We start from the raw sequence: 19511 nt of genomic DNA on the forward strand, positions 1-19511 counted from the left end.
CCACTTCTCTGGGGTGGGTGACAGCTGGGCTTTGAGTGTTCCTCCTACACAACCACACACAATAGGAGCTTAGGTGTGACGTGATGGGCCATCCTGGGAGGATGGGAGTTAGGAGCTGGGCCCAGCCTCACTCACACCTGAATAGGCTGTGTCCTGTCCCCACACAAATGGCTGCACACCCCCATGCAGTGAGTCTGAAGCCACGGCAGGAAGGGCAGGACCCCTGTGCACTTCAACGGCCTGTCTTTGAAGTCTCCCCACTTAAAGGCCCAAATAGATATACGTATTGGATCTCTGACACCACCACTTCAGTACACTTCTGGACCTGCGACTACTCTGCTCTGCCAGGGAGAAGAACTACTGTGATGCTGAAGGACTGCTGGACTGCTACTTTTACTAGTCTCCTGCATTGCTGTGCTGCCCTGCTGCCTGCTGTTCCCCTGACTGGGTGAGAAGAACTCGATCTGCATCACTTGAACCCAAAGTGACTCCAAGGTCAAGCTGACTGGCCTCCTAATTTGAAGTCTCAGGAGCATAAGACTTCCAATCACCTTGCTTCTACACCTGGACTCAGTCATCTGCAAGTCTGCCCTGCCAACTAGTGGCACCCCAGTCCTGGACCCTTGGAGGTGGACTTTGGGAGTTTGCTCCAGCAGAACCGATGTATCGTCTGCTGAATGACGCATCTCCAAGCTGAACTGACACATCGCCTCAGCTGAGTGGCTTTTCTTCGAGCAGGTCAACGCATCATTGCTGCTGCTGGGTCGATAGGACCCAACACCTTCCAAGCCTTTGGAACCACCACAGTGCAATGCTTTTCCCGACGCAGGCTCCTCTCATCCCGGTCGACAGCAGCCTTGATAACGAAGCTTGCATCGCAGCTTCATCACTGATCAGAACCTACTCATTGCCTCTGCTGTGCAAAGCATCTTTGACTCGAATCCACGCAACACTCTGCAACCTCAGATTAAGGTACTTTTGTTCAGCGGGCCTAACTGGCTCCCTGTAGTCAGCCAGTGCTTCATCGCTGTCGGCCTGAACTTTTGACTTTGCCCCAGTCGAATGCGACCAGGTAACTTTTTGCACTTTACACTTCTTAGCTCTATATTTACCTAAAACCTTTAGAAGCAATATCTCAGGTTCTGCTTATTGGATTTTTGTCATTTTGGTCATTTTCTGGTGTGGTATCTTTTTGTGTGATGATTTCACTATTTTACTGTTTGAAGTGTTGCAGACGGGCTTTACACACTGCCTCTAAGTTAAGCCTGACTGCTCTGTGCCCGGCTACCAGAGGGCAAGCAAAGGTTAATTTAGAGTGACTAGGAAGGTAGTTGCTGCTTGACTACGGTTCACACCACAGTCAACCAATAACTCAATTTCAGACATGCCCCTTTTGGAGAAAGGTGCCAGAATCTGCGCAAACATGCTTTATTGGCCATTCCAAGCTCAACACAATGCTGACTTGGGGTGCAGGGTCCGCTTTATGGCTGCAGCCTCCATCAAAGCAATGAATGTCCTGGCTGTTCTCAGACAATGTGCTCACCAGACATGCATCAACACCTTGTCCCTAGTTACTTCATCCCGTTGGACTAATGAGAAGTGAAGGCCATTGTTAAAGAATGTGCAAATGCATAGGCCACCACTATAAACGGCAGAATGAATGTTTCAAATGCTGGCTTCTGTCGGCTCGCAAGAGCAGCGATCCTATGCAGGCAAGAATAGCTTTCACCAACTTCCTTCTGTCCAGAGGCCCAGACAAAGATTTCAGTCATGCCTTTTGATTGCCAAACGTTGGGAAACTTGGACACCCTGCTGATTATCAGGACTGACATAGACACAGCACACTCTCTAGAAGCGTTCCGACACAGATATCCTTCCTCTTTTTCCTTTCATGACTTAAGGATATTCGAAAACCATAAAGGAGGTTTCTTCTAATATGAAGGCCAAGGAAGATCAAACGTCCCTTCTAGGCTACTTTTCAAACAGGGACCAGCCCAAAGGTACTTTAGAACACTTGCAAGAAAAATGGAAGCACCCTAGCCATGCTTCCCTGGTAATTAGAAGAGAGCTTGGCTTCAAATAGTGCAGTGTGGTGACATTCTGAAGTATATACAAGAACCAGTCACACATTTGCCACAGCAAAAAAGGACAGCAACTTTGGGGGAAGCTAAATCAATGAACCAAGGTATCTTCTTTAGATTCCGACTGTACAATAAACAGTAATTTCTGTGGAGACAAGGCCTGGGTCTTTGGAAGATGAACATGCTCCTGAAGACAAAACCCTTCCGGATGGTGGTAGTCCTGGTGCTTCGGGAAGGGGAGTACCTCAACTCTCTGGATCTCCAGAATGCATATGTTCACATCCCAAAACATCCAAAACACAGACAGTACTCGTGAATCTCTGTTCTTGTTCAGCACTACCAATTCAGGGCATAACCGTTTAGGCTAAAATCTGCACCCTGATTTTTACAAGGAGCTTGGTGCCGGTGAAATTCTCCAAGCATATCCATACTGGCTTGTCAAAGCGCCATCAAAGATAGATGCCTAAGTAGCCGCCTACAAAAGCCTATTTTAGGAACTGGGACTGACTGAATGCTGAGAAATCTTCCTTCCATCGTGTGACAAGATTGCTGTTCCTAGGGCAATCGTGGGTACTCAACTGGGAAAAGCTTGCCCTTCTGAGTAAAGAGAAACAAAGTCTCAGGCCACAGCAAAGTCATTTCCTTCAATAATTCAATGCCCATCAGGATATACAAATCTTTATTAGGTCTCAGGTCGTCTTGCATCATCCAGGTTCCCTTCTGTAGACTAATTCATGGAATGATGCTGTGCAGGTCACTCGAACACTGAAACAAACTCTGCTTCGGTGAAGGCTCTCTCCAAACTTCAGAGCTGGTCTTCTGTTAAAATAATACCACAAATAGAATTATCACTGAAGGGGGCTGCGTCAGTGAAAGATTGTGGGCCCATATGCATGAGCTGTCCACAAGAGGCCTAGGGTCAATGGTGGAGAAGCAACTTCACATAAATATCCTGAGATTGTGTGCCATTGAGTCAGGTCTTCAACAACTTTTTTTTAGGTTAGCAAAGCAAGCTGTTTTGGTCAGGGCAGAAAACGCAACATCAATTTATACTTTGCAAAATAAGGAGGAACAAGGTCCCATTTACTATCAGACGAGTCATCACAGGGGAACATCTTGTATAATGCCGTAATGACCAGGCAGCTACTTTCAGTCACACCCTCTCTAATTAGCACGAGTTGGAACTCCATGAGGACCAAGTAGAATATACGTTTCAAAAAGTAGAGCCTGCTAACAATAGACCTGTTGGCCACCCTGACAAACAAAAAATGCCCATATTACATCAACGAATTTTGTCAGCCATGGTCCAAGGGCAGTGTCTTTTCGAGGATATGGTTAAATGTCTTCACATATGCCTTTATAGCATTTCCCCGCATTCCCTGAATGCCAAGGCAGGCAGAGCAGATCGCAGTTTGTGATCCTGATTATCCCAGCATGGGTATGCAAGATTAAGTACAGCTACGTCATGATGCCGTCAGTGTATCCATATGGCAGCTTGAAGAACCACTCCAGGTTCTTTCCCGGGCACAACAACTGGATTTTCCACCACAGTCCCCAGTCACTGAACCTGACAGCATAGTTAATGACCTCTTAGATTACAGTTATCCGGATACACCTCCAGACTGCAGGAACATTTTAACACTGGTACAAGTGCTATCCATAACTAAGATTGACAAATCTAAATGGAAGAGATACTGCATGTGGTGCAAAAAAAGGACCATAACCCACTCCCTGTACGATACAATCAAGTGTTAAAATATTTGCTTAACATAGCCAGTTGTTATGTCAAGTATGTGTAGGTCAGGTGCACTTGACCACAGTTTATATTCATAGAGGATTATAAATAAGCTAATGAAAGGGCTTTTCAGGTAAGGCATCCTCCTGTTCTATGGGAGTAGAACAGCCAGTTCATGCTGCCTCCTTTCAGACCCATTCACAGAGTGCAACTGAAGCTTCTTTCATGGAAAACTGAACTAATTTGCTTCACCACAAAGAAGGGGATTCTGCAGACCAAGCCAAGATTTATGCCAAAAGTCCTCACTTGAATGAACCAGTTATCATGGGGTATTTCTTCTCTAATCTATCTACTGCTGAATTTAGATCCTTACACTCGCTGGGGGTCCATGGTTGCATCAGGTTCCACATGGACAAAACTAAGGACTTGTGTGCTTCAGATCAATTATTTATCTCACTCTGATGTCCAGGAAGAGGGTGTCATAGCAAGGCCTCACATGTTGGCTGTATCACTTTCTGACACACTAAAGCTAAGCTTCTGCTCCAGAGTAAGTAAGCCTTTCTCTCCAGAAGTATGGCCACAACAGCAGCACTCTGTGCTGAAATGTCTTAACAGAATGTTTGTGGAAAAGCAGAAATACCTTTACCAAGCATTGCTGCCTAAATGCAAATGCATCAACCAACTATGCAGTGGGACAAGCAGGTCTGCACAATCTTTTTAGTAGATAAGCCTGCTTCCCGCTTTATTCAAATGTTATATACCACTTGCTATACTGAATAAAGCATGTGAATGTATGAAAGATCAAATGCTGGAAAACAATTCTGTTACTGACCTGCATCTTCGGTTCTTCAGCTTTAATATCTTTAATATAGTGACATACAACCCTCCCTCCTCCACAGTTAAAAGTTCACTTGTATCCTGAGTACCCTTCACATTTGTGCCTTGAAATCTGAGCCTCTCAGAGGAGTAGGAGAGCACAGCATTTCCACCTCATTTGCTGAAGTTTGGGTTGTTTCAAATGAGGTGGATTTGCTACTAATCAAACACTGTTGTTGAGGATTATGGCTATTTTAACACATTTTACTTCTATTTAAAGTTACTAGGGACTTCCAGCCTGAAAACAGAGAATTATTCAAGCCTGTGAATATGTGATGGATACCAGTGCTAGAGAACTGAAGTTACAGTTAAGTAATTAATTTCCTCCTTGAGTAAAATCCATGTTATTCCTATGTTTAAATATATTAATTTATATTTCAAATTGTCTTTTATGCAATTTTCACAGTTTAAAAAGCGTTATTAACAGTGGTATAAGACATAAAACCTGTCAACTTCAATAATAGGTAAAACGTGGGAAAAGATGATTCAAATAATTATCACAATCTTGTTCTAAGAGAAGAGAGAAACTATTACATAAAAAGTGGCTACTTCAGTTTAGGCAGTAAGTAAATATGTGGTTCTACAAAACATTACCATTTAAAAAAATGATAACTAGAAAAACACAAAGGAAAGAGAAAAGGGGAAAAATATGTTGTCAATTATGTAAAATGTTATAATTTAGAATACGTTAGAAAAAAGAATAATCATTTAATCACCTTTAAATAAAAAATTAAAACATGATAATAGTGTATGAGCACTGAAATGTAGATGATTAAATTCACTAAGGTTTAGCAATCTCATTATATGAAGACTAATATTTTAAAGACCCAGTGTGCATTATATGTTTATACAAGAAGTATGTCAAGAGGACACCACAGGAGGGAACAAACAGTTCCTTCACCTAAGTTATAACGACACAAAACACCATTCCAAACCCATTTTCTGAGCATGAAATATCTTTCATGTATATATAGGTGTTTCTACTCCTCTTCTGCTTTCGCCTCTAATAAAAAAATAAAATAACATAAAACCATATTTCCTCTGTTCTAATTGCCTTTCAACTGGCTATCTAAGCTCAACTAAAAATTAAACAAAACAGTTCTCATGGTCTTGCCTATAACTAGAGTTTTGGCTTTGGGCATCTTTACAGTTTTCATATGTCGTTTGGTCTCCGTTTTGCATCTTATATAATAGTCTATGCTTCTTTATTTGTGAGTGTGTTTTACATAGCTTTTAGTTAAGTATTTAATTTTGAGCTCTTACTGAGAGATCATTTTTGGTTTAGTTTAATGGGTTATTGCAGTGGGGGTACCCCTGGGGGTCCACAACTGCTTAGAAAATTGATTAAAATCAACATATTAATCAAATGTACATGAATAAAAAAGCTTAGATGCACAATTGTAAATGTTAATACCTTCTTAAATTGTACAGAATTGTAAATTGGAGTCTAAAAATTAAGTTAGTATCCTCAGACTAATGTGGGAGAGCAGTGCAAATGCATTGGATGCAATATAAAATGGACTATGAGTGACCTCAATTAAAGTTAGAAAGGCTCCAACCTTCCCAATCAAATTAAAGTTTTGAGATTTATTTAAATTTGTTTGTGAAATAAATAAAATATTTCATTGTTTGTGTATTTGTTGGATGAATGCTTGTTTCTGTATGTTTTATATACAGGGAGTGCAGAATTATTAGGCAAGTAGTATTTCTGAGGATTAATTTTATTATTGAACAACAACCATGTTCTCAATGAACCCAAAAAACTCATTAATATCAAAGCTGAATATTTTTGGAAGTAGTTTGTAGTTTGTTTTTAGTTTTAGCTATGTTAGGGATATATCTGTGTGTGCAGGTGACTATTACTGTGCATAATTATTAGGCAACTTAACAAAAAAAAATATATACCCATTTCAATTATTTATTATTACCAGTGAAACCAATATAACATCTCAACATTCACAAATATACATTTCTAACATTCAAAAACAAAACAAAAACAAATCAGTGACCAGTATAGCCACCTTTCTTTGCAAGGACACTCAAAAGCCTGCCATCCATGGATTCTGTCAGTGTTTTGATCTGTTCACCATCAACATTGCGTGCAGCAGCAACCACAGCCTCCCAGACACTGTTCAGAGAGGTGTACTGTTTTCCCTCCTTGTAAATCCCACATTTGATGATGGACCACAGGTTCTCAATGGGGTTCAGATCAGGTGAACAAGGAGGCCATGTCATTAGATTTCCTTCTTTTATACCCTTTCTTGCCAGCCACGCTGTGGAGTACTTGGACGCGTGTGATGGAGCATTGTCCTGCATGAAAATCATGTTTTTCTTGAAGGATGCAGACTTCTTCCTGTACCACTGCTTGAAGAAGGTGTCTTCCAGGAACTGGCAGTAGGACTGGGAGTTGAGCTTGACTCCATCCTCAACCCGAAAAGGCCCCACAAGCTCATCTTTGATGATACCAGCCCAAACCAGTACTCCACCTTGCTGGCGTCTGAGTCGGACTGGAGCTCTCTGCCCTTTACCAATCCAGCCACGGGCCCATCCATCTGGCCCATCAAGACTCACTCTCATTTCATCAGTCCATAAAACCTTAGAAAAATCAGTCTTGAGATATTTCTTGGCCCAGTCTTGACGTTTCAGCTTGTGTGTCTTGTTCAGTGGTGGTCGTCTTTCAGCCTTTCTTACCTTGGCCATGTCTCTGAGTATTGCACACCTTGTGCTTTTGGGCACTCCAGTGATGTTGCAGCTCTGAAATATGGCCAAACTGGTGGCAAGTGGCATCGTGGCAGCTGCACGCTTGACTTTTCTCAGTTCATGGGCAGTTATTTTGCGCCTTGGTTTTTCCACACGCTTCTTGCGACCCTTTTGACTATTTTGAATGAAACGCTTGATTGTTCGATGATCACGCTTCAGAAGCTTTGCAATTTTAAGAGTGCTGCATCCCTCTGCAAGATATCTCACTATTTTTGACTTTTCTGAGCCTGTCAAGTCCTTCTTTTGACCCATTTTGCCAAAGGAAAGGAAGTTGCCTAATAATTATGCACACCTGATATAGGGTGTTGATGTCATTAGACCACACCCCTTCTCATTACAGAGATGCACATCACCTAATATGCTTAATTGATAGTAGGCTTTCGAGCCTATACAGCTTGGAGTAAGACAACATGCATAAAGAGGATGATGTGGTCAAAATACTCATTTGCTTAATAATTCTGCACTCCCTGTATTGGTTTGCGTTTAGATCATAAACAATGTGTAGGCTGGGTCCCTGACTTCCAGTAATGATTCATTGGGGATCCCTGGATTCCAATAATGTTTCAGTCGGGGTCCCTGATTTACAGTAATAAATAAAAAGGGACCCACAGAAGTCAAAAAGTTAAGAACCACTGGTATGCATTTAATTGAAAAAAATCCTGTTTTGTTTCTTTTGGTTGCTGCCTACATGCATTTAACATATTCTATTGTAAACCGTATTTAAAATGTCACTGTACAATCAACACCTTTTTTTATTTAATTATATATTCCACAGCCTTAAAGATCTGCTGATTTAGTTTTGCTCAAGCTTGACAACCATCTGTAGACATAGCACAAACTAATGAAGTATAATGATACTCTTTAAGTGTGAGGCATATATTTCATGTACCCTTCCACTCTGCAGATTGGTCCAGCACGCTTCAGAGCACCTGAGTTGCTTTTCAGACCAGACCTGATTGGAGAAGAGTGTGAGGGAATTCATGAAGTGCTGGTGTTCGCCATTCAGAAATCAGACATGGATCTCAGACGAACACTGTTCTCGAACATTGTACTATCAGGAGGCTCGACTCTATTCAAAGGTTTTGTTTCCATAAGAATTGAACATTATTTGTTTAGAATGCTGTGAAGCAATATATGGCAATATTGTTTCAGATTGTTTCTTAATCTTTTTACTGGATGTTTTGATCACTCAGTTTACAAATACAAGAACGTTTTAAATACTATTGAATTCTATCTCTTTCTGATTCATCACACAACTCTCATCTTAATGTTAATTGATTTTTTACTTTTATTATAGGTTTTGGCGATCGTCTGTTGAGTGAAGTGAAGAAGCTTGCACCAAAAGATGTTAAAATAAGGGTGTGTACAAGACATTGCTTTTACATTATGCCTGCAGCATAATACACTGTACTGAAAAGGGCAGGTAACTATTTGGCTGTTATTTGTAGAACATTATGAAACATGGTTGCTCCTTCCTTCAGAGTTTTCTTTGAGCAATATATAGTGAAGAAGCAATCTCTGTTTCATGATAGAAGTCACATTCAGCTATTTCTATATGGTTTGGTGAAAATAGGGGTTTGCATTTATAGAAATCCAATAAAGTGTAGCAATGTCCTGCTGGTTACTGTCTATACTCGGGCATGAAGTTTATCAGAGTATAGATAACTTGTCATTAATTAATTACTTATTTTAGATCTCATAGGGCTGAAGATGCAGTATGACAATAGTAATGGCTGAGGCTAAGGCAGACGGAATTCTTTATGCAGTATGTTTAAGCTGTTTTCTGACAGTAACACCTTACTAAGCATGCAATAGGAAGTGAGATACAGACAGAAAGACTGCCTTAAGATGTATGGCTCAAGCAGTGTATTTTGTTTTTTATAGGTCTTTTTATTAACTTTTCGCTTCGTACAAAATATACATATAATTGTCGCAAGTTATCATGCATCAAAAAGTCCCTGTGTTCATCCCCCACATGAGACAGTATTAGTCATACCATTATTTTGGCGTGTTTACGGCCTTGCTTTACGGTACCATACAGTTGTGTTGGCATGAAAGTCGAATGATGTCTCCCTGTGATCCTTCCTCTGTCGGACCTTTGCAGTTTTAGAACCCCCTGCATTTCCGCCAGGCTCCCATATCTTTTCCCATTTCTGGGGGCACCCTCTACTTTGGTAAACCACCTCTTCTGATGGATACAACTACCTGTGGATTCCTCACCTAATGAATACTCCCATGGTGCCAGCATTCGACGGAAATCTTCTTCCTAGCTTCTGCACGTCGTCGAGGACGTCACATTAGCCCACGCGATGCCGTCTGACGTCATACAGGCAATAAGAGGTCCTCGCCGACGTCAGTTCCCTTTTTTCCGTGCATTCGAAACGGTTATCTTCGAGGGAGCTACTGTTACTTTCGAGGTTACAGTGTATTTTTCTGCTGCGTGAATTTTCGCTGATATTATGTCTCAGAGGAAGTCTGGTTTCAAGCCCTGTCAGGAGTGTGGGGGCAAGATGTCCGATACTGACCCTCATTCCGACTGTTTATGGTGCTTAAGCTCCGACCACGACGTCGCAACATGTGATTCATGTCAACACATGAATCCGAAAGCCCTAAACGAACGAGAGGCTAAACTCTTCATGGCGAAGTCAAAAAGGAAGGAGAAGAAGCATCATAGGAAGTCTTCCTCGCCGAGGTCTCATCGGCGTCATCGAGACTTCCGGCGTCGTAGGGATTCACGGCGCCATTCCAGCAAGGAGTCTCGATCGAGGTCGCCTTCGGCTCGGCGTCGAAAGACTTGGGAGGTCAGTCCCACAGTCACGCCACATCCGTCGACGCCGTTGCCTTCTCCGGCTTCGCCGACTTCGCCTGGGCAGACTTCGTCGGTGATTGAAGTGACGCAGCCCCAGGTGTTCTCTCCGGCATCGCAGACGTCGAGGCTGGCGTCGGGGTCGCCTTCGATCCAGGCACCCTAGTATCTGGCTTTTCCTGCCCCTGGAGCCGATAATACCGCATTTCTGAATGCGATGTATACCATCTTTCAGCAGATGGCTCCAGGAGGTGCTCCAGCTGGTCCTTCGGGCCGTTGGCTTTCACCCTGGGTGCTCCGGCGCCTCTACGGCCCGCACCCTTTATGCCCTTTCTGGCTCGGCGCTGGTGTCGACTCCGGTGTCCGCTCCTGTGGCTCCAGAGGTTTCGGCCCCGGAGGTTTCCATCCTGTCGACTTCGGGGTTTCGACCGGTGACTCCGACAGCACCTTCGGAGACTCCAAGAAGCACCTCTCTTCGTCGGGCTCCTGCCTCGGCATCGAAGCTGCCTGTGGCGCCGAACATGGCGTCGGATGGATCCGGAGATCGGCGCCGATCCTCGACTTCGGCGGATGCCATGTCGACGCCGCGTATCGAAGAAAGGCTGCATTCCAGAAGACGTGCTCTCCGTCTCTTGGAGGAGCAGGAATACCAACGAGTCTTGGAGGAAGGAGAGATTGAGGACTCTGGCGAGGGTCTTCATGGTCTGGATACAGCCAGTGGGCTGGATACTTCCCTTGAGTGGGACTTGTCATCTCCAGGGGAGTATACCGAGGAGGCAGCTACTTTTCACGCTGTGGTAAGAAAGGCAGCTAACTATCTGGAATTGCCTTTGCCGGTGGCGGAGGCAAAACAGAATTTGTTAACGGAGGTTCTACATCCGGCCTCTACTGCAGCGGAGCCTCTTTTGCCATTCAATGAGGCTTTGCTTGATCCGGTGTTGGAGGTGTGGAAGAAGCCAGTATCTTCCTCGGCTGTCCATAGGGCTGTAGCCAGGAGGTATCGGGCTGCTCCATCTGACCCTGGCTTTCTGTCCAAACACCCTACGCCGGAGAGCTTGGTGGTCCAGGCCTCCTGCTCTTCTAGATCTGCACCTGGATCTTTTCCGACGGTGCCTGGGGACAGAGACTCTAAAAAGCTGGATTCGCAATCCAAGAAAATCTTCTCGTCCTGCAGCATGGCGTTGAAGTCCTCCAGCGTGACTTGTATCTTGGGGAGGTAAATCTATGCTCTTATGGATGATATAACATCTTCACATACGGAGCTTCCCCAAGGACTTTTGAACATCGTTTCGGATGCCCAGGCTGCCGCAACCCAGATTATCCAATCTGGGTTGGATACGACTGACTCAGTGGCTAGGGCGATGGGCACGGCTGTGGTTGTGAGGAGACAGGCTTGGCTCCGCAACTCAGTGTTCTCTGCGGACGTGCAGTCGACCCTGTTGGACCTCCCGTTTGATGGGGACAAACTGTTTGGAGCCAAAGCGGATTCGGCCTTGGAAAGGTTTAAAGAAAGCAGGGCCACAGCCAAGTCATTAGGACTGCAAGCCCCTTCTTCTGCCTCCTCCAGATTTATCAGGAGGTTTCGTGGATTTGGACGTGGCTCTTCCTCCTCTTCCTTTCGGGGGAGATTCCAGCAACTTGCCTCTTCTCTCACTTTTAGATCATTTAGAGGGAGGGGTAGGGCCCGCACTAGGGGAGCCTCTCAGCAGCACACTGCCTCTTCCTCATCCTCTGGAGGGGTGCAGCAGTGGAAGCAGCCTTAGGCTTCCACCATTTCCCACTCACTCCTCTCCTGTAGGGGGAAGGTTACGGCATTTTCTTCACAAGTGGGAGACTATTACATCGGACACTTGGGTTATCAGCATTGTGGGAAAAGGCTACACCCTTCCTTTTCGGGAGTTTCCGCCCCCCATCCCGCCCGACCATCTTATTGTTCAAAAGAACACCTCCTGTTGTTAGAACAGGAGGTTCAAGTCCTCCTTTCAAAGGGTGCAGTGGAGTTGGTCCCAGAGCAGGAAAGGGGTCGAGGTTGTTACTCGAGGTACTTCCTGATTCCCAAGAAGGATGGTCGGTTGAGACCAATCCTGGATCTGAGGATCTTGAATTGGTTCCTCAAACAGGAAAAGTTCAAGATGCTGACCCTAGCTCAGGTGCATTTGGCGTTGAACAAGGGAGATTGGATGGTGTCTGTCGACTTGCAGGATGCTTATTTTCATATCCCGATACTCAAGTCGCACAGGAAGTATCTCCGGTTTGTGGTAGGGTCGCAGCACTATCAGTTTGCGGTCCTCCCGTTTGGTCTTACTTCAGCACCTCGAGTCTTCACGAAGGTGATGTTGGTGGTTGCGGCAGAGCTCAGAAGGAAGGGGATAGCAGTATTCCCTTACTTGGACGACTGGTTGATCAAAGCCAAGTCCCCGGAGCTTGTGTCGCATCATCTGCAGTCAACAACCCAGTTGTTGTTCGACCTGGGCTTTTCGGTGAACGTGCCCAAATCTCACCTGGAGCCCTCTCAACGCCTCCTGTTCATAGGGGCAGTACTGGATACAACATTGAATCGAGCCTTTCCTCCGCCTCAGCAGATTCAAGATATTCAGGAGTTGGTTCCAATGTTTCGAAATGGAGCAGTAGTTCCAGTCCTCAAGGTCCTTCGTCTGCTCGGTCTGTTTGCCTCCTGCATACTGTTAGTCACGCATGCTCGCTGGCACATGAGGGCTCTTCAGTGGTGCCTCCGAAGGCAGTGGTCTCAACACAAAGGAGATATCGAAGGTGCGGTCAAGATCTCCAGAGATGCTGCTGCGGACTTGAAGTGGTGGATTGCGGGCAACAATCTTTCACAAGGAAAGCCGTTCACGCAGTCACCACCAGTGACCACGGTCATAACGGATGCTTCCACTCTAGGGTGGGGAGCTCATCTGGGGGATCTGGAGATCAAGGGGCTTTGGTCTCCAGAGGAACAGATTTTTCATATCAATCTGTTGGAGTTGCGGGCTGTACGTCTGGCTCTCAAGGCCTTCCTCCCTTCCCTTCGCGGTCAGTCGGTCCAGGTCCTGACGGACAATACTACCGCGATGTGGTACATAAACAAACAGGGAGGAGTAGGGTCGTACCTTCTCTGCAGAGAAGCTCTTCGACTGTGGTCCTGGGCAAAGGACCATCAGATTTGCTTGGTAGCAAATCATCTGGCCGGAGTCTTGAATGTATGTGCGGACAGTCTCAGTCGCCATTTCTCGGCCGACCACGAGTGGCGTCTCCATCCAGATCAAGTTTGTCTGATCTTCCACATGTGGGGGTTTCTTTGGATAGATCTGTTTGTCACTCGGGAGAACACGCACTGTCCGTTATACTGCAGCCTCCAGTATCCGGTGCAAGGAGCATTGGGGGACGCGTTTCAGATGACCTGGTGCGACCAGTTACTTTACGCGTTTCCCCCCATACCCTTGATTCCTCGAGTATTGAGGAAAATTCGCCAAGACCGGGCCCAAGTCATCTTAATAGCTCCGGATTGGCCAAGGAGGGTGTGGTACTCCGACCTTCTCCAACTCTCGCTGTGCCCTCCGCTCCGTCTCCCTCTCAGGGCAGACCTCCTCTCGCAGTCGCAGGGGCAGGTTTTACACCCCAACCTCCAGAGTCTGCACCTACATGCTTGGAGATTGAACGGGGCAACCTGAGTTCCTTCTCTCTCCCGCCTGTTGTAGTGGATGTTATATTAGCGGCCAGGCGACACTCCACTAAATCTATCTACGCTAATAGGTGGTCTAAATTTGTGATGTGGTGTGGAGAGAGACAGATTGATCCCTTACATGCTCATCTGTCAGATGTTTTGTCTTTTGCTTTGTCATTAGCGCAGAAAGGTTGTGCAGTGGCTACTATTAAAGGTTACTTGTCTGCCTTGTCAGCCTTCATTTGTCTTCCAGACCAACCATCGATATTTAAATCCCCTATTGTTCTTAGATTCTTGAAGGGTCTTCTAAATAAATATCCTCCAAAACCATTCGTTATGCCTCAATGGGATTTGTCCTTGGTCCTGACTTTCCTTATGGGGTCCCCTTTTGAGCCTATGCATTCTTGCCCCTTAAGGTACTTAGTTATTAAAACAGTTTTCCTGGTGGCCATAACATCTGCAAGGAGAGTGAGTGAGTTGCAGGCCTTATCAGTAAAACCCCCTTATACAACTTTTTATGGGGATAAGGTGGTGTTGAGGACCAAGGCTGCTTTCCTTCCGAAGGTTGTTTCACCCTTCCATTTGGCCCAGACAATTACTTTGTCCACGTTCTATCCTCCGCCTCATCCTTTGAAGGATGAAGAGAGACTACATCGCTTGGACCCAAAGAGGGCGTTAAGCTTCTACATTGACAGAACAAAGGATTTCAGGCTGGAGGATCAGCTGTTTATCGGATACGTGGGCAAGAGGAGAGGGAAGGCAGTCCACAAGAGAACACTCTCCAGGTGGGTTGTTCTTCGCAGGAAAATCTGTTCCTCTTTAGCAAAGAAGGATCCTCCTGATGGTATTAGAGCTCATTCCACCAGGGCTAAGTCGGCCACTTCGGCCTTGGCTAGGGGTGTTCCTGTGGTCGACATCTGCAAGGCCGCAACTTGGTCGTCCCTTCACACTTTTGCGAAGCACTACTGTTTGGACTCTGAGGTCAGAAGGGACGGCCATTTTGCACTGTCAGTGCTGCAGGATTTCTTGGTTTGACCTTTTAGGCACCCACCACCGGGCGTGGTACTGCTTTGGGACTCTATTCATTAGGTGAGGAATCCACAGGTAGTTGTATCCATCAGAAGAACGAGTTACTTACCTTCGGTAACAACTTTTCTGGTGGATACATTAGCTACCTGTGGATTCCTCAAGGAATGGTAAACTGTAAATTAAGTGGGTTGTGAATATTGTCAAATTACAAACATATTCTTAAGTTTTGCAAAATACGTCTATGTTGTCCTAACCTAGAAGCTTGAAGATTCTCCACCATAGGATCTTCACTCATGGCCAGAACACCAATTTTTTGTTTTGTTTTTTTTGTTTGGATTTTTTCAGTACATACATATCAAAATAGAGGTCTTCTTTTTAAATAAAAAAATACAGTCACTGAAAATGTTAAACTGACATTGTAGAGGCAGGAGTCTTCCAACTTCCTATTGCTTTTTTCATAAAATGAAAAATTAAAGAAAGTGAACAGGTGATTAGCCCATGATTACAAAGATAAAAACTGAATTGGCTTCCCTCCCCGTTTCAGAGGGTACAGTTCAGGCAGATGAAGGTCAGTAATATTTTTTCTTTACTCTGTGCGGTTTGCATATTAACAATGCGCTTCACTCTGTGAAGTGACTGTCATGTGGCTATACATCTGAAGAGAAAACACATACACTGCGTTTTCTATGCTTTCAGACTTTCAAACTGAATAGGGAGTCCCAAAAATTCCACAAAATGTCTAGTAGGATATTAAAAAATGAGGAAAGCATTAGACACAGAGGTCCCTATGCAGTCTGCTACAGGTACTTCTCAGGCGAGGTAGAAACCCAGGTCTGCTGTTGCCTCCGCCCTAGACCATTTTAAACCTGTACCATCTGAGCCAAGAATAGATGAAAAAACAAAACTCCATCTTCTGTCGACTTAACATCAGAGCCATCGAGTCAGAGAAAGTGAGGCCAGCAGAGTTCTGACTGGCATTGAGGGCATCGAAGTATCAATTATCAAAACATTTCACATGAAGGAAGAAAATTTCCTCCTGGTGGAAGTTGAGACATTTCATCATGGGACTTGCCTTCAAGGGATATTATTATTATTATTTCATCAATGTTAAGGACACTTTCCCAAAGACATAGTGGGCGATCTAGTTTTATTCTCATATGCTTCCTTTTCGTAAGAGACACTTTTACCTAGCCCCTTCAACACAGCTGTTGACAGAACATGAGCATGTTATCATTCTTACACTGTGGATAATGCGTGTGCAGTTGATAACTGCTCTTTGCCCTCTTCAGGTGGAGAAGAGGTATCTTTCTCTAGATAGGTGTCCGCCAACACTGGCAACCTCTTAAATATGATCAACTGCATGACAGTAAAGAATATGCTTACCATCATTGGAAAAGTATTTACCTTCATTACTAGCAAGATCTCCATCAAGAATATAAATTGCTGATGACTTCTTAATATTTGAAAAGGTCTGTAGAGGGTAGCAAAATGCTGAACATTCTGTCTGAAATCCGACCTCATCACCTGTCATTTTTTATATGGTTCAGCAAGAATCTGTTTTTTAGGCTTATTCCCGTCCTTCACTACCTACTCAGTGCCTTCTGTCAAAGAAAGCCTCAAAACGTGTTGTGTGCAGGAACATATGCCACACTCCAGCCACTCCAGCCACAGCATAACTAGAAACGTGTGACCATTCTCTAAGGGAAATAGTATGTAAATTCACCAAAAACCTCCCTAACAGTAAAAGACAAGGTTTCATAAAGGCAGATAACAAGTGCATGCTAATTTCAAACTGTCCGATAAATGTCTCAGCTGATGTGGCGGACCAACCTGTATAAGGTGACTTGTTTAGTATCTGTATGTATCATTCCTGATGGATTAAATAAAACCAGATATTCAGCAGAAAATAATAAATGTTTGATGGCATGCGTGGCTGTAAATACACATGCTTTACATACTTCTGCCATCTCGCGTTCGGTCCGGAAGGTTGCAAGTGGTTTTTGTTTGAAAAGTCTTTTGAGTCATTGCTGGTAATGTGCATGGACATTAGCTCCATCATCAGATTGTTTTCTTCTGCTGTCGGGTCTGTTTGGGTTTTCACTGAGCTCTGGTTCGGGCTGTATTAGGCCCTTTCCATTTGGGAAACCAATTTGTTGGTATTGTCATCGAACGCATTATTCCATTCCTTTGCATTCCGGGACAGAAGAAAATTCTATTTGGATCGACACGATTTGATAGAGGCCCTCAGGGCCGTGCCCTTCGATACACAATCTTCTCCATTCTACGCCTCAGATAATGAAATTCTTATGGAACAGACACCCTTCCATTTCTGTTCGAGGTGTCGAAATTTCCGAGGACTGATCAACATCAGGTTTGCAACCTCTGCCTGTCGCCAGAGCATTGAGATGGAGACTGAGGCCTGCCAGTCTTTCTGGTCGAAAAAGACTCTGCAAGATCGGAAAGCCTGCTGCTGAGAAGTGCAGAGGCAAGAAGTAGAGGAAACACCCAAAATTTGCAAGTTGCAAAAAGTCTGCAAGACACCATGTCCGACACCTAACAGGAGCAGGAACACCACAAGGCTTCAGCTATTGATGAGAAGGCTTTTTCAAAGCTGACATAACTCTTGAGATGCAGGAAATTCCTCCAGCTCAACAACTTTAAGTAAAACTCCCCCTGCTCATACCAAAAAGACCACAATTATGGAAGCAAAGGCTATCGAGCCACCACTGCTCACGAGCCATGGCAGGCATCAAAAGACTCAAATCAGACGCCCCACCATTAAGCTCAGCACCGAAACCTAAGCATAAGCCTTCTATGTCGGTACCAAGCCGAACGCCACCTGCCTTAGCACCGAAAGCTTTCACGTCTCACTCTGCACCGACTGTTTCAGCTCCGAAAAGACTCCCTGCCTCGGCACAGACCACTTTGGCACCAAAAGTTAAGAGCGCTTCGGCACTGAAGAAACTGGCTCGTCCTGCAACTTCAAAGTCGGGAAAATCTCTGAGCCCTTACTTCATAGAATAAGGCAACAGCTCCATGCCAGGCAGTCACAAATGCATATACAGCCACACACAGGGAGAGTGCTGGTTAAAACTGTTGTACTACTCCCTCAAAACAACTTTCTTTTGAAGAGGCAATTGATCCACCTATGACTCCAGTCAACCAAACGAGAATAGAGTGAGACTTGGTGGAAATCCTCCCACCTTTACCTACATCCCCAACACCAATCACTCCACCACCACAACCTACTCCTTCTCGATCTCAAGATTACCCCCTTGACATCTCTCCACAGGGCTCACTGCAGTCTTTTCACGACACCCAGGACACGTGGGATGAGAGTCTCCCTTTGCATTCAGACAGACCCTTGGTCTCAGTATAATGTGGACACATATAGACACTGACACAGAGGCCTTTTCAGCTAGACCTTCTCCACTGGACAATACAACTTATTTTCAAGAACTCATTGGGAGGGCAATCTCATACCATCAGGTGCCTCTTCACAAAGAGCCTATTGAAGATGACTTCCTTTTTGAGACACTCACCATCTCGCATAAGTCCACACAATACCTACCCATACTAAGGGGTATGTTGAGGCATGTAGACAATATCTTTCAAGACCCCGCTAGAGTATGCATTATCACTCCATGGGTGGAGAAAAAAATTTAAGGTCTCTCCATCCTCCCCAGTTTTTATTTAAGGTAACATTCCTGCTGACTCTTTAGTCGTATCTAATGCCACAAAAAGAGCTAACTCACAAACCGGTCATGATGCTCCACCTCCTGATAAGGAAAGAAGACTCATTGATGCTTCTGGCAAGCATGTTGCTGCTCAAGCAGCCAATCACTATTGTATTGCCAATAGTCAAGGTCTGCTTGCCAGATATAACCGTGTCCACTGAAAAGAAATAGAGGAACTTCTCTGGTACCTCCCTGAAGAGCACAGTAGTAAAAGAGGCAAGGAAATTGTTAGTGAGGGACACTTAATTTCCAACAATTCCATCCGCTGTGCTTTAGACTCAGACGACACACCAGCGAAAAAAATAAACACCAGTGCCCTTTTATGCTGATATGCGTGGCTACATATTTCAGGCTTTAAGCAAGAGGTGCATCAGTCCATATTAAGTGTACCATTTGATAAATAACACCTGTTCGGCACACAAGTAGATCAGGTGTTAGAGGAGAAGAAGAAGGACAATCAAGTGATAAAATCCATGGGGGCATTCCAACTCCTTGCCTCACGTGGTACTTTTAGTAGACCTTAATATAAATCTCTAAGCCTTCAACATCTAAAACTTCGCTATCATATAGAAAAAGTCAACTGCACACATCCCCTCAAATAGGATTTTACAACAGGGGTTCCTGTAGAGGGAATAACTACAGAGGTAGGGGAAAAACACCCACTCCTCAAGCCTCTTCTACTGCCACCAAGCAGTGACTCACCGCACCTTCCCTCCGATTGCCAAACACCTGTAAACACCTTTACTTATTTTTTTTTAAATTGGCAAAAAATCAGGACAGATCAATGAGATATTATCCAACATGATTATTGTCTGGAGTTCAA

The 19511-nt window shown here is 44.5% G+C and overlaps 1 protein-coding gene across 1 annotated transcript in view; it reads left to right on the plus strand.

Annotated features, from left to right (window-relative positions):
• The window catches only part of ACTR1A (actin related protein 1A), a 217157-nt gene that overhangs the window by 117594 nt on the left and 80052 nt on the right, over nt 1-19511 (plus strand). The window contains exons 8-9 of the mRNA XM_069239514.1: nt 8357-8531; nt 8750-8811. Coding sequence (XP_069095615.1) covers nt 8357-8531; nt 8750-8811 — 237 coding nt within the window. The remainder of the gene's footprint in view (nt 1-8356; nt 8532-8749; nt 8812-19511) is intronic.

Source organism: Pleurodeles waltl, chromosome 6 (genome assembly GCF_031143425.1).
Source record: "Pleurodeles waltl isolate 20211129_DDA chromosome 6, aPleWal1.hap1.20221129, whole genome shotgun sequence".
NCBI classification, from domain to species: Eukaryota; Metazoa; Chordata; class Amphibia; order Caudata; family Salamandridae; genus Pleurodeles; species Pleurodeles waltl.